The following is a 15,932-nucleotide window of genomic DNA, read 5'->3' as shown; positions in this document are numbered from 1 at the left end:
AATCCTCAAATGTATTGCTGGCTGGAGAGGTAAACTGCAAGCCTAAGCTGGGAGATTAACTCTCATCAACCTTTAGGGACAATGGGACATCTAGCAGGCCCAGGTAACTGATTAATGGAGAGCACATCCAGACACAGCGAGCAGGGCGATGTTGGCAATCGCTGCACTGATGTTTAAATCAATAGAATGACAATGATCGCTCTGCTCCTAAGAAAATTAATTGCCTGAGTTTGTTGGTTCCGTTCTCACACAAAAACACAGGAATATCGTAGCTAGAAGGTTGTCAAGAATTGGATGCAATACCACAGATTACAGAACCTGATCTGCACTGGAAGCAAATGTCACAGAAGCTAACAAACAAGTGGGAAAACCTTGGACGCACCAACAAGACAAGACAAACACCAAACCAGTATAAACACTTGATTTGTCTGTATAATAGATTCACCACTTGGAAGGATTCAGAGACAGCACAAGATACAACCACAGAACATGTATTTACATCTAGCTAGCTATACCATCTTCTGTGATGTATCAGGTATTACAAAATTTCCAGCCGGATTGTGCAACCGGCATGGATAGGATGGGACTTCCGCCCCATCTACTGCTGTCTACTGATCCCCATATCCTCTGCTAACTTCTATATATAGTTTCGGAGTTAAACTAAACATATACCACAACAACCCAATTTACAGAAAAAAGATTTCAGAACTGGTTTTATCTCGTCAGCCTAACATCATGGAGCATTGTGGACCCAAGGGAACTTGGAAGGCAGAAGAAGAATAGTCACTACGTTACCAGTGCGTCCTTCAGAATCGGGCCCATGAGCTCGCCGCCGCAGAGTATGCACAGGAACAATGGCGGAACAGACACGCTGTCCTCGATGCCGACACATCGGGTGTGGTGCCAGACACCACACATGTCACACACCACCATGCGCTCGCCGTCGTAATCCTGAGCACCACACACACACCTCACCTCCCACGCATCAAGCCCGCCCTCGCACCGCAGCCCAGTTTCCATGTCTGCCCCATGGCCATGGACGCCGATCGTGTCCCCAGACTCTGCCCCACCAAGCACCACTGGATCCCACTTCTCCCCAGTAATACCATCAAGCTTCTCAGCATGGAACTCCTCAAAGAAGCAGTATGTGTCCCTCAGCGCATGCTCTGCCTCGACGAGAAGCTCCCCTATCGATGTATGCAGTGGCACCACAACAATCTCCCCCGCTGGCATTGGCCGTGTAAGATCATCAGCTTCCCAAGGTTGCGGTTGCCACTCGGCCAGGAACCTTAGCTGATCATCAGACTCGTCCCCAAGGCCCCAGCACTTCACCCAGTGCTTGCAGTCCAGCACAGCCTGTGCTGCCTCACTGAGCGCCTTCACCATTGCTCGGTAGACAGCACGCAGATCCCGCTCAACATCAACTGAGCCCCCCGCCCACCGTGCTTCAGGACTGGGGTGTTCTACCTCAACATCCATTTGCACTGGCTCTTCACACTCCTCCAGGCTGAACTGGAGAATACGTGTCGTGGCATTGGGCAGTCGGCGCACAACATGGTTGCCAACAATGGTGTCACCAACAGACTTGATGACGAAGTCAAGGAGGCCAGTATCGCCGATGTCACCCCTCGAAGCATCTCGCAGTGCCTGGCGTGTCATCTCTGCACCATTTCCATGCTCAAGCAGCTTGGCAACAACCACCTCTGCAGCATGTAGAAGACGGCTCTTGGAAAACCGACAATGGGCGAGGTCAACCGCATCCTCAAAGCGCTTGCACTGCTGCCCCTGCCTCGGCTGCACCTCCCTCTTCATTGGACATGGCTTTGGCAGCAGGAATGGCAACCAGGGGAGTGACTTTGCAGGAGGCGGTGAAAGGGGTGGTTCATGGTGCTTCCAGTCAAGTAGGCAACGGAGGAACTCACGGACACTGGTCAGCGGCTTGTTGGATAAGCGGCGGTAGACGGTGACCACACGACGAACATGTCGGCTGCGGAGATGGTCAACATGCAGGAAAGCCAGAGCTTCCAAAGCAGCAGCATATGTGGCAGGGGACACGTTGAAGCTGCCTCTGGCAAGGCAATATCCCCAGCGGGTGAACCATGTCTCACCGTTCACCACACCGAGCAGGAGGCGGAGGTCCAGAGAGTGCTTCCTGGAGAGATCCACCAAAGAAACGGCCCTGCACAGAAGGCCCTCAGAGGTCAGAAGACAAGTGAAGCAGAGATCTCCATTACAAGTTTATAGGTCAGAATCATCATGCACACATGCAAAAAGTTCTACTATTTGCATATTCAAAAGTGTGTTGAACTAGAACAGTGATTAATCAGTTTCAGTTGAGCAGTTATGGTATTTCATAAACAAGTGCATATGCAGGGAATGTCTGAACATAAGAAGAACTGGTAAATCTTGTTACCTAACACGGAGAGCAGAGCAAAGGCGATCCCAGATATCCATCAAGTCACGGCCAGAGAGGGAGGTCGATCCGCCTTCGCGACCACGGAGAGCGACAAGGTGACCGAAGCCATTGCTGTGGATGAGGCCATGGAGCAGGTGGTCGTCGCGTCCAAGGAGCACATCTGTCCCAAAATGCTGGTCCCAGTTTGCATCCGCTGGGATGATGAAATGGTACCTCCGCTTTGACACCCAGTGGTGGCTCCAACCTGAAATTGTTCGCCGTGTCCTTGTTATTTACTGACTGATGATAGTAGGGATTATTACGGTCAGAGAAATACTAGCAGCAGCAGGAACCAGCCCATGAATGTGCAAACTACCACTTTTCCAGGATGGGGAAAAAAACTTTACGAGGCCAGAGGCCATCATTGCAGCCAGCATTGCCATTTTGGGAAACGGATTCAAAACAATTTGAAACGGGCTAGATGGAGCCCGTGGAATCCGGTCCAGGTACTGCAAGTGTGAATGCAAGAACATGAAGCAGATGCAGATGCTATGATCCATTCCCCAAATTAGGGACGCGGCTTCGAACTGCCTGGAATGCGGAAATTAACAAATTGCAAGAAAGTTGAAATGATTCACACACAAAATCCTCCTCAATCAGAACCGCGCTTCTTCGTCAGACCACGATTCACGAAGGGGGGAAATGATTCGCAGGCCCGAATCAACCGCGACCAAGAAACCATGGGGGCTAAGAACCTAATCCGGCCATCGCCCTCGGCGGCGCGAGCCAAACACGCGAGGAGGTAGCTAGCAGAAATTGGGGGCGAGCGAGGCGCGCGGGACTCACCGGCGCAGCGGCAGAGCTCGCAGAGCGGGGCGGGCGAGGAGGCGGCGAGCACCTCGACGGCGACGATGGGGACGACGGCGCGGGCGCGGTCGTCGGCGAGGAAGGCCCGCCGCGCCGGGGCGGCGGCGGCGGCATCGGGGGCGGGGGCGGGGACGGGGCCCCACCGGGTGAGCAGCCAGCGGACGTTGTCCCGGAACGCGCCGCAGAGCGCGGCGGCCTCCCTCCCGGGGAAGTCCCGCAGCGGGTAGGCCGGCGACGGGGCGGGCCACGGCGGCGAGGAGGAGGAGCAGGAGGAGAAGGAGTGCTGCGGCGGGCTCTCCTCCTCCTCCGCCGCCGGCGCCGGCGGCGGGCGCGAGTCGGCGAGCCGCTTGAGCGCGCGGATGGACGGCATTGCCCTCTGCTTGCTGGTCTGGTCTCTCTCTCTCTCTCTGCTTCAGGGTTTTGGGGGTTTGGGGTGGCTGCTCCTCGGCGGCAGGGGCGTTCCCGTAATTTTGTGGTGCCCGGAGTTCCAGAAAAATGCCGTGAGCGGTGCGCTGACGGGTGGGGCCCCTGCTGGTGGCAGGTTTCCAGCCACACGATCTGCGAGACCGTGACATTCCCGACACGTTCGTTTTGACCGTGGGTAATTTGTGTACCGGCTGAACGTACCCAGTCTCGATGACATGCCGGGCCCGCACGGGTACTACAGTTACACGTGAGGCCGGCTGACTGGTGGGGCGTGGACAGTGGAGGTCGTGGTAAAAGTATTTCTGCGGTGACACTGTCGTGACAGCCCGGCGATGGCGATAGAGTAGAGGGGGTAGGAGCTGGCCGTTGCAGAGTAGGGAGCAGAGTAGGGGGTGGCGTGGCGCCATGGCATTGGCGGTTCCATGTGAGGCCCGCGACTAGCTGAGCCTGACGAGGCGTTCTGTCCTTGGCCAAATTATTGGCCTGACACGCGCTCACAATTGGATTTCGCCGGTCAAGCGGCATGCTTCTGTATCACGAGCACATATCATTCGGCCACACGTACTTTGTACTGTGACGAAGGAGCAAACCCTTCATAGCTTGAGCGACCCGGAGAAATCGCGCAGCGAAACTGCATTCTATCACGCGTCTGCTAGCCCGCAGCAAAATCTTGGTCCAGTTGGGTAGTGTCCACCCAAACACTGCTCGATAGAAACAAGTAAGGTACGTTATCAAAACCATGAAACAAGTAAGCATCACAAGTTCACTACTACACAAGATCGTAAAACTAACAAGAGCATGCATTATCATTGCCAGAAGTGAATCACGGGTTCATCCTACACTACTATGGTGTCAACCTAGCACGACAACAAAAGTGGGTGTCGTCCTAACACCGCCAGTTCACCGTCACATGAGGGGTTAGTATATACCACCTCATCATATATAGTACCGTTCATTAGAAGTTTGTAAGCCCTAGCTACCACCAAAACATACATCAAGTCATCATCATCATCGATCAACATCAACTTCACCCCCATGCATTCCTCCCGAACCCCATGGCCGAAGCCAGCCTAGTTGTGGTACTTGCAGAGGAAGGTCCTCAGCAAGAGGATCATGTGAGGCTCCCTCATGCCCACAAAACTCGTGCCTTGAGCCTTGTGGTCGACGAGGTGGCTCAGCGCCTCCATGAGGTCCACCTATGTGAAACCAACAAGGTCCATCACAGCCATGTATAGGTCGGGGTGCATGTCAATGTGCTTGTTCTCCCTAATGGCATGAGCGACGTCCTTGATGGCGTTGGTCATGCTGGTGAAGTCCTGGAACTCGTCGTCGGCAAGAGGGCGCCCCTCTTCCTCTTGCCATTGGCACCGTGTGGCGGCGGAGGACCATTAGGGTGCTTGTCGCGACCATCAAGGACGATGGTCTTCGAGTCTTGGGTATCAGCATCCTCAGGTGCAACAGGAGTACCAAGGGGATCACCTGACCCCATGGCATACCTACCGGTGACAAGACCATACGAGAAGATGGTATGCATCTGCACATAGTTGTTGATGGGTTTGTTCAGGAATTCAGCGTCCTTTCGGTGTGCCTACGATTGCAATAGAGAGTGTGTTAGACTTGAAGGCACAATTACTTTTGATCAAGTGAGATTATGTAGGCACGGAGCTAACCGCGACATGGCCTTGGTAGTGCTCTTGGGACAGGACGATCGTGTAGGTTTCGTCATCCCATTGGTAACCACTTAGGTATCTCATCTTGCTAATGTTGATCGAACGCACCCTCCATTTTCTCAAGTGGTTGTACACCTGAGTTCCAAATACCTCGGCGCCGCAATGCTCGAACAAGGCCTTGGCGCATACATTGAGGTGGATCACTTTGAAACCCTTCTCAGTGTGCACTCTGTTTTTGACGATCTCACACTTCTTGTTCACAAAGAAGGTGGACATGTAAGAGAGCCATTTCATGATCCCCTTCATGTGCGCCTTCTTCTGGGCATTGGCAAGCTTGGGTTGAACCTTTGCTGCGATGACACTTCTGCCTTCTTTTTTGTCCAGATTTTTTTGTTTCTTTTTATCTGGCGCTCTCTCCAAAAGGCGTCCCAAATCGTCGCGCCAGATATTTTTTGAGGGACGCGACTAGAGATGCTCTTGCTCATGAACAGTTCGGGAGCCTCGCGCCCACCAATTCTTCTCCATAGTAAACCTGGCTCAAGGTATGTGTTGCGGTCAGAAACCCACCGGTGGGCAGCGACTGGCAACACCGTAGAGCCGGGAACAACTAGGGCTGTGGCTGGCCCCAGACCCTCAGAGCGACGGCCCGCAAAGCCTTCTGGTCACACGTCCGATGCTGTCGCAAGGGCGTGCCACCTGACCTATACCTGGTCGGGAAGGTGTTGGATGATGCCTCGCTTAGTTTCCTGCTCGGCATACACGTAAACGTTAAATACGAGCCTCGATCGGCTCTCGAGGTTGTCTCGTGAATCGGCTCAAAGAGCCGATCCACCCATGATTCGTACGAGGTGTACGAATATATGGTGGTCCTGCTTGATCAAGATAAAGCTAAAGCGATCTACGACGATTTAGGGTTTTCACCGCATAATCGGATCATCCTACTCACGATTGGGCCTCGCGCTCGCGTACGGTGATCGTAAGCCGATCCTAGACAGGGCCTAAAAACCAACACGAGGTTGATCCCCGAACATCCTCGTCTAGGGCTAGCAAACTACACCCTACACGCCGCTGGATCCTCCAACCCTTTGTAAGGCCTAACTATTGCGGATATTAAACTAATCCTTGAAGAATCAAGGAGCAACCGTAACGGATCGGATCTACTAAACAATGATCAAGCGGGGTGCCGCCCCTACACCTAAGATAGGTGTAAGGGCGGCTAGATGTATAAGGGTTGCACTACGACAGCATATGATACGAAGAGCAATGCTAACCCTAACACATCTAAGATAACTACGTTGCTCGCCATCAAAAAGGCTTCAGTACAAGCAACGCATGAACAACGTAATAAGCTTGTGCTGCCTAGATAGGCAGCATGGTGCTTACCAGGAGAAACCCTCGAGACGAAGGAGTTGGCGATGCGCCGAGATTGATTGTGTTGAACGTTGGTTGTTGTTTATTCCATAAACCCTAGATACATATTTATAGTCCAGGGGACTTTCTAATTCAAGCGTGCACCTAACCGTGCACGGGTAAAACTCTAATTCCTAACCGACACGTATCCTACTATGGTACAGATACACGGGCAAACTAGCCCAAACTTTGCATGTAAGGCCGATTCACGTATTTCTCCTATATATATTCTTCAAGCCCATCTTGATCGCGGCCCACCTCTGATCCGGTCAAATTCTGGTGATAACACATGCCCCCCTGGTTTTGGAAATGACATTTCCAAAATCATTACGCTTTCTTTCGTCGGGTCATGTCGTGGCAGAAGCAGAACCCGCCGCAGAATCCTTCATCATGATGTCTTGCCCTTTCCACTTCTCCACGTGGCCTGCGAAATTTTTCTGTTGGGCATCATCTCCTCGGAAACTGCTGTGGCACTGAATCTCCCTCATATCCCTTTTATTTAACCGTTCTAAACAGTTTGCTCCTCCTTCATCCTCCTCGCATTAGCACCCAAAAAACCCTCCTGCGCCACCATGTCTTCTTCCTCCTCCTCCTCCGATCTTTCCTACGGGTCTTCCTCCTCCCGCGAGACGCCGGAGGACATCCGCGCCCCAGAAGAATGGGACCAGGAAGACCACGCCTCCTTGTAATATCCCAGGTTTAGAGGCTATAAAATGAGAGAACACCAAAGTGTGCATTGCATTCATGCATAGAAAATCCGGGGAATTTTTGCGCTTCCAAATAAAACTTACCACAGTAACTGAAGTTTCACTTGACTTGCTGGAATTGAAGTAGATCATCAAGTCAAGCGCTATAAACTTCATTGTGATCTTTGCTAAAACCCTATTTTGGGTAGAGATGATTAGATCTATGGGCTAGATCAAATATAATTAGTTTTACAACAAATAACATCTTAAGTAAGGGTCAACTATAAGATCTTATAAAAGATCTCAACATGACATTCCTTACAACAACACATTCTTTAAGAATTAAACCCTAACTTATTAACACTTAAAAGTTAGCAACTACCTTTGTGTGTAATATAATTCAATTCTAAACTTATTAATAAATAAGGTATATCACAGGGTCTAAAGTGCATAAAGGCCACACATTCTTATTTAAATCATAACTTATTAAATATATGGAATATCATAAAACTGAATCCATTTACATTACAAATTATAGTTCAAACTATTTGAATAAAACTACTCATGAGTATTTTGAAACTCATATGATCATGCCTTGGTGCAATCAAACACCAACTATTCAAAATTGAGGAATAACCTTCAACCTTGACTTTTTGACCAATATTATAATGTAAATCCAATCAAATATGATATAGTGACTCATCCATAATAATAAAACTATCCACAAGATATTTAGTAACAAATGCCACTTGGCTATCCAAAGATAAATCATATGAGAGGATAAGGATCATGCCACATGGGATGAAAATATCTCCATGACTTTCATTCCAAGACTTGCCACCTCATGCTCAAAGGATTGCTATGGATGAGGGCATGACAACCAAGCACCTTACTCATCAAACCAAAACAAGAGTCACCCACCTATGTGTCATGACACTAGAGCTTGCCCAAGCCTATAAAAGGAGCCACACCCTTCATCCATTTGATCATCTAGCACCATGATACAAGGAAACCAAAACCTTGAGACCACCCATACATTAGCTAGGATCAAGATGAAGAAGCTAGGAGGTGGAGGCATACCACAAGATGCAGGTTTATCAGATTTCCAGAAGAACAAGCTACATAAGATACCAAGGTAGAATTCCTAGGCAAACCATATATTTAGAGGAGCATATCATCATCTCTTGAGTAAGACCTTAGGATTTTTCAAAGTCATTTAGAAGTGAGAGATATTATAGATGCTAATCATATCCATGTCTATCCTAGAGAATACTAGAGTAGTATTAAATCCTACTTGTTCAAATCAACCTTTAATCTTGAAGGTGAGAGCCATATTCTATTAGTAAAACATAACTAAAACCCTAGACCACATCTGAATTCCAATCCATGGATTACTTTCAATTATAAGTAGAACCCTGCCATGCCTCCTGCCTATTTACATTCAATTTAGTGAAGAGTATGCAAAACCCTAAACCTTTCAAGTAGAATTCACCCCACATAAAATATTATGTCCTGACTTGTGTATCATGGATCACAAGTATAAACCAAGCCATAGATACTTAGGACTAAATACCATTTGGTGAGTAGAATGAACCATTATCCAATTCTATTTTTGCTCCCAAAGAAATTTCTTAGTGAACAAAATAAAATAGTATTTTATAAAATATAATCATCATATAAGTGGTTGAGTTAACCATGATGAGCATAGGATCTATCTCTGATAATTTAAGCTAGAAGTTGCTAAGCAAGATTATTTAACATAGAGTGAATCCAACCATTTTCTTAAACCCTAAGAAATAATCCTTCACATAAAATGATGAATCCATCCCATTCTCATTACCATTTAATTTAAAACTCTAGCCATAATTAAAATAGATATGAACAATCAATATTTTGTTAAGCACACTAGTTAAACCTAATAATATTTTCACTATGCACATGTTCTAAATTTCAAACCATTTAAATAGATTTGGTTCCTAAATTAAAAAGGGAATTTAAATAAATACCTAAACAATTTCTATTTTACTCAAGCCTCATAAGATATCAATTAAATCCTAAACTAACTATTTGTTTAAAACAACAAAACTGTGCAGTGAGCATCACTATCAAATTGTATTGATTTTCAAATAATTTAGAACCTGCAAAACAAAACAGAATTCAAATTTGAATTCAAATAGTAAATTCAAATCAGGAAATAAAACAGAAAATAGAAAAGAGAGAAAAAGAGAGGAGGCTTACCTAGCTTACCTGGTGGACCAAAGCAGCCCACCAAACCAGCCCGAAGCCAGCATCTGAGCCCAACGATGAAGCCCACCAGTAGCCCAGCCCAACTTACCCCTTTCATCCGAAAAGATCAACGAGGAGCTCGTCCTCATCCTCTTCTTCTCACACGCGCTCGACAGCACGACGCCGTGAGCTCCTTCTCCTCGCTGCTGTCGATCCCTCCTTGATCGGCCGTGTGACGAGGCGCATTCCTGAAGCCTATAAATACCCCAGGACGAACCCTAGTTCCCCATTTCTTCCTTTCGTCTCCGATTTGCTTCTCAGACCGAAACCCTAGCTCGCCGGCCAACTCATCTCGCCGTCGATGGAGGCACTCCCGAGCCACGCCGTGGACGCCATTGTCTTCCCCGACATCTACTTGCTCAGCTCGCGCGAGGAATCGATCCGAAGATCTCTGGAGCGTCTTCACCGAGCCCTCTTCTCCGACACCGGCCACCGTCGTCGCCGGCAATTGCGACCACCTCGAGCTACGCCGTCAAGCGCTCCGTGCTCGGGGTGAGCTTCTCTTCCACCTAGTGTCCTCGGCCAGCCTCAATTGCATCCCGGATCATCGCCGCACCGTGAGCCCGTGAGCACCGCCGCTTCACCTCGCCGTCGACCATGCTCCGATGACCTTTAGGTAGCGGCGCTAGTATCAATCGCTTCCTTATCGTGTGGCCGAAGCCAACCGGTAGTCCCCAATCGTCCGGGAGGGCCCGAGTCGCCGGCGCCGTCGTCGATTTCCCGCCGGCGAGTGAGCTCCGTTGCCACGTCTCGATCTTGACTGATCAACTCGCCAACGTGGCAGCTCGACATGGCTTTGACCCCACTCGTCGGTCACTAGGGTAGCACCGGACCAGGTAGCTTTAGTGTTTTCGATTTAATTTTAAATCCAAGAAATTGCCGAGACTTGGCAAAATTCTAGAAAATTCATATCAACTCAGAAAATTATGAATAATATATCAAAATGTTCACAAAAATAAACTCTATTCAAATAAAATATAAAACAAAAATGTGTGTCAAAATAAAAATTCATTTATTTTTAACTTCTATTAATTATGCCTTTTCATTTATTTAAAATGCAAATTGAATTCAATAAATAATTAAGTTCCAAACTTAAATTTTAACTATTTAGTAACTAAGTAAAATGTTAAGATTAATTTTATTTACCATATTTGCATTAACTTAAATATTAGTGGTAATTCATAAACCCTAACGTGCAAATTCCCATTTACTATTTCTTTAAATGATAATAAATCAAGAAAATACTAATGGCTAATATTATTTTGGTAACTCAAAAACCTGTTTACTTAAACATCTTTAGTTAACAATTTAATTATTTTAAAACCTAAGAACAATTATTAAACCCTATTTCTGAATTAAACCTAAATGGGAGTTACCCTAATTATTAACTCTTGGGAAAGTTAATAAAATGTTAAAACCATTATCAATTTTGTTTCAAAGTAATTAGTGACCACACCTTTAGTTTCAATTATTAGTTATGCGTTGTATCATCATCCAAAAAACCTAGTTCTAGTATAAGTACAGACCTTGACCCCATTATTTTATATGTTCACCCTAAACTAGTTCTAATCCTAAAAACCCTAGGGGTTTAGCCCATGTGATTATATAAGCTTCACCTATACCTATAAAACCCTAGTAAGAAACAAATGAATGCATGCTTATGATCCACTATCATAAAACCAAGTCACATGAGATTATCATTTCATGTCCCTATTCTTAATTAAAACCTATATGATTCCCTAGTGTCACTTAGGAGCAAACCCTAACTTGTCAATTGGATTAGTACCATTGATCACCACTCCTGAATACCACACCATTAGGATCAACCTCAACCATCAAACCCTAGTAGAACCATAAGATAAACTCTGGTACCAACCTTGTGTAACAATTCACAACACATGCTCCTATTCAACTAAACCTTAGCTAGAAATAATAAACCATCTAGCTTAGAAACCATTAGTGATTACTTAGTGAAGCAAGTGTGAAGCCAATAGTAAACCCGAACTCATAGCAACACCTTGACCATCATTCCTTTGATATAATACCTATGATCAATCTTAGTAACAAATCTACCCATACTTGTTGTATATAGATCCATCCAAGTTAAGAACCAACTAGTTCCTATTAGTGAAATTGAATGAACCCAATAGTAAACCCTAGAGTTACTGAGCTCTTATGTATAGTAGTTCATATCCTTATTTAACCTCGTTCTTCAAAAGTTATTCTTTTGAAGTACGGATGTCAATCAAATCTTAGAAGCCCTAATCCTTCTTTGAAATACTAAATATTTCTTAAACAACATGTTCTTCAAAAGTTATTCTTTTGAAGTATAGTAGAAGTAATCATCAACCATGTCCCGTAAAACTTAAAATTGACAACTGTTCTTTACATATTGTTCCACCACTATTCTTTATGTGTATGATTGTTATGATGCATTATATAACTTGTTTATGCTATTAATATCACCAACCCTAATAAGAACCTTGCTTGAGAACCATCCTAAAAGTGCAACACACCCTAAAGAAATCTTTATAACTCATCCATCCTAAATCATCGAGGTTAGGTTACACTTGGGACGATTGCATCTCATATTATGCATTATAGCATCTTTGCCAATTCTTTAAACATTGTCCTTACCGGACAATGATGGTATTTCAGAATTTGGAGTTCTCACGTATCGAAGCTTTTGCCTCGCATAATCTTGCAGTCAAGAAAGGCAAGTTCATCGCTTGCTCATGTCATTTGATTATTTTTATCAAATTATATGCAAAGTACTATACTTATCACTCTTGCATTGAAAGACAAATAATATTTTACAATTATGAATATGACTATGTGGTGGGCAATGGAACCATGGTATGTGTTGATTGGTGGAGGTTCCATTGCACGGGTACTATTCATCTAGGATTAAGTACCAATGCCGTCCAGATGATTCTAGCGCCGTACATATCGCGTTAACCATAAGATCTATAATGGCTCTGGGGAAGTCAGCTGTATCTTTCCCTCTCGCATGCCAACGGACCGGTAATAAGGGTTGCCCGTATCGGTCTATCTTTGGTAAAGGTGGGGACATGTGGTCCCGCACAGTCTACCATTAGATATAGGAGAGGGTAGACTTATTATCGGTCTATGAAGGATTGTAAGGGTTGTCCGGATCGGTCTATCTATGGTGTATAGAACAGGGCACATAAGTTGTTCGGATCGGTCTATCTTTGGTAAAGGTGGGGACATGTGGTCCCGCACGTCTACCATTAGATATAGGAGAGAACAAGTGCCCGTGTTAGTCTACCCATAGATATAGGAGAGGACAGACTTACAAAAGGGTGGGTCTGCGGGGTCGCGGAGAAGGCAGTGATTGGCTTGGATCTTACACCTGGCCTCACACCAAGGAAGTGTGGACGGGAAAGTGCACACCTGGTTGGCAACAAGGATAAGTTCTCTTATGGGAAAAGTAACGCACCTCTGCAGAGGGTATCAAGAATTGTGACTGTCACTCCCTGTTCCGGGAAGGGAACTGCGAACGCGGCGAGAAAGGAACTCCATGAAGTTCTAGTCAACTCCGTGAAGACCGACGGGCATAGTTTTCGAATAAAATAAACCTTTTGAAGAAATGTTTATGAAAACTTGCATTGCCTATGACTTTCCGGTCCGTGGCTGTAGCTAGTGCATGATACACCTATTTCCCTAATATGAACTTGCTCGAGTACGCTCGTACTCATCCCACTCTTAAATCCCCGCTTAGCTATGGAGGCACCGGAGGATGAACTACCGTGGAACTCGAAGACAAAGGAGTCAACTGCAACAAGATGGAGAATCCAAGCAAAGAAGTCAATGAAGTCAACTGCTGCGGCAACTTAAGTGGAAACTTAGACTAGTAATAGAAGGGAGCCTTTCCCTAATCTTAGCACCTAAGTAGTTAGAATTCTATAGCAAGCCTAGTATCTCTGGAGATAGTGATAACAATAAGTTAGACTACGAGTCGTTCTTTTAGAGCTTTATTTGAAGTTTTACCTCACTGTAAAGTAGGAGGCTGTGTTGATCTTCTGTAAACAGCTTGTGTATCCTTCTATAGACATACCTTGGACTCGCATATGTTTCTGTTGTACCACTCTGAGGGATGTAATATGAGTGGAACGGTGTTTCACTTATGTTATGTCAACGACTTGTGTACTACACCATGCAGTGGTACGCTGGGTCACCACAGCTGGTATCAGAGCAAATGCTTTGACCCTAGGATTAAAACCCTTTAAAGGAGACCTATAGGTTTGGTAGTGTCTATAGGAAGTAGCCTTAGCTAAGTCAACTATGCTAAGCCAACTATTCTTTTGACTTGAGATGGGTATTCACTTGAGAATAATCCTGACACACTTGAGTCAATCTTTCTTATCTATATTTCTTAAGTAGAGTTAGTGAGTTATCTTGCTTCATTCCCAACTAACTAGAACACCACTGGAGCTTAAGATAATTGGGTGGTAGTAGACCACAGTTGGTATACAATACATGGTAGTCCAAAGAGAGGATACAACCACAAGGAAGATATCCTATTGGAAGAAGTATACCAATGCAAGTTATGGTTCAGTAGGAGTCATTTAAATGTTAAATGACTGGTGTTAAGTAATGTAGATAAGTAATATGAGGTAGTATATACCTATGATGAGTCAATCATAGGAGGTAAGGAAGAGTGATAGGAGTTATACAAGTCTACTTTTCATGGTAGAGTTGGTAATCATATATGATTCACTTGAGAGTCATGATGTGATGGAGTAGAACATCATAAATACGATAACAGAAGTATGATAAGGAGTAGGATTTAAGGAATAGTTCGAAAGCTTAGGCCTTAAAATCCTAATAACGGTACTAAGTATGCTAGAACCATAGTCCTTAGTTTAAAGAAGGCTTATTTAGAGCATACCACATAGAGAAATCCTGGAGTCATAGGTAGTATAATAGCCTCGAGATATCATGTGAGGTTAGTTTTCAATTAAATAGAAGGTAAGTTAGCACTTTCCAAGGAAATTAGGTCAACCACAACTATTCTGGACCAATTTGCTCAATTTTATTTGATTGCAAGTGAGCAATCGAGGTAAATATTGAGACAAATAGTAGAAATCCATATATATGTGCTAAGTATCACAACCTAAACCTATCTTATGTGGTGTTATATACTACACATCTGAGCCTGATGTTTAGGGATGTCTTACCAAATTTTTATATTCGGGCATATAAGGGTGTGTATTATAAGCACAAAGCTGGATTTTCTTGGATATTATTGGATTTTTATTGTTTGACTAGATCCATACATGAAGTTTGACTTTGATATGCAAATGCATGTTGCAATATCAAGCTCTTACTTGATGTTATAGGTCTAGAGGGTAAAGGTATTCGTGTAAGGAAGTGACGAATTCTGAAGATTTTGAAGACAAGATGAAGGTTCACTAGATGAAGGAAGTAAAATTGTGGGAAGTAACCACAATACTCTGAAGGAAGGACTAAACAAAACTCACTTTTATCCTCAATTGAGGAGTACTTCAACATGGAAGTACTATGGAAGTGAGAAAAATAGTGAATATGGAGCAGTAGAAGTGGAGCCATATTCATTATGGAAGAAGGGAATGCTATGAAGTCACTTAAGATACTATTTTCATAGTGTCAACAAGTGGTTTTGTTGCAAAACAAACCCTGGAAAAAGGAAAATAGACAAGTGAAGTCGCAGCTGGTATAATAAGACCGCAGCTGATATAGGATAATCATAAAGAGAAAGTATGTGAAGTGAGGTATATCTTAACTAAAACTATAAAAGTAGCCACAACTGGTAGGTAGATGTTGACTAGAACCATAACATAGCCACAGCTGGTATCCAATAAGCCACATCTTGTGTTAGATAGTCTGCAGCTGGTAACCAATAGTCCACAGCTCAATCGTTCTTTCACTCTAAAGGAAAGAGGGATTCCGTAGCTGGTATTCCGTAGCTAATAAATATTTAGTCGGAGGATTCACATCGGATACCCACAACTGTGTGGATACACCGTAAAGAATTCTTCGTGAGACTCTTGAAAAAAGTACAAAATATAAACCAGACTTAAACCAATCTTCTACCTTGGAGTTTAATGATTAGAAGAATAGGAGCTTAAAGATCATTAGTAAACTCCAAGGGGGAGAGGAAGGCTGAAGGAGAAGTATTATGATATGATT

General features: G+C 44.9%; 1 protein-coding gene across 1 annotated transcript; it reads right to left on the bottom strand.

Annotated features, from left to right (window-relative positions):
• Positions 1–438: 438 nt before the first annotated feature.
• LOC124697242 (PHD finger protein MALE MEIOCYTE DEATH 1-like) lies at positions 439–3,632 on the bottom strand. Its single transcript, XM_047229865.1, has 3 exons — positions 3,242–3,632; positions 2,414–2,660; positions 439–2,179 (listed from the first exon to the last, which is right to left on the bottom strand). Exons 1-3 carry the CDS (start codon positions 3,630–3,632, stop codon positions 787–789), a joined length of 2,031 nt encoding a protein of 676 aa, XP_047085821.1. The 3' UTR covers positions 439–786.
• Between the last annotated feature and the right edge of the window lie 12,300 nt (positions 3,633–15,932).

This window comes from Lolium rigidum, chromosome 3 (genome assembly GCF_022539505.1).
Source record: "Lolium rigidum isolate FL_2022 chromosome 3, APGP_CSIRO_Lrig_0.1, whole genome shotgun sequence".
Lineage (NCBI taxonomy): Eukaryota > Viridiplantae > Streptophyta > Magnoliopsida > Poales > Poaceae > Lolium > Lolium rigidum.
The sequence above is the reverse complement of the archived record's forward strand: the minus strand, read 5'-3'. Positions and strand labels throughout refer to the sequence as shown.

What these genes read in the sequence shown, in the direction of transcription:
- LOC124697242 (XM_047229865.1), bottom strand. Translation starts at nt 3,632, where the DNA reads ATGCCGTCCATCCGCGCGCTCAAGCGGCTCGCCGACTCGCGCCCGCCG. An exon ending in CGAGCTCTGCCGCTGCGCCG is followed by an intron (nt 2,661 to 3,241) that starts GTGAGTCCCGCG and finishes GAACAATTTCAG; the next exon opens with GTTGGAGCCACCACTGGGTG. An exon ending in TGCTCTGCTCTCCGTGTTAG is followed by an intron (nt 2,180 to 2,413) that starts GTAACAAGATTT and finishes CCTTCTGTGCAG; the next exon opens with GGCCGTTTCTTTGGTGGATC.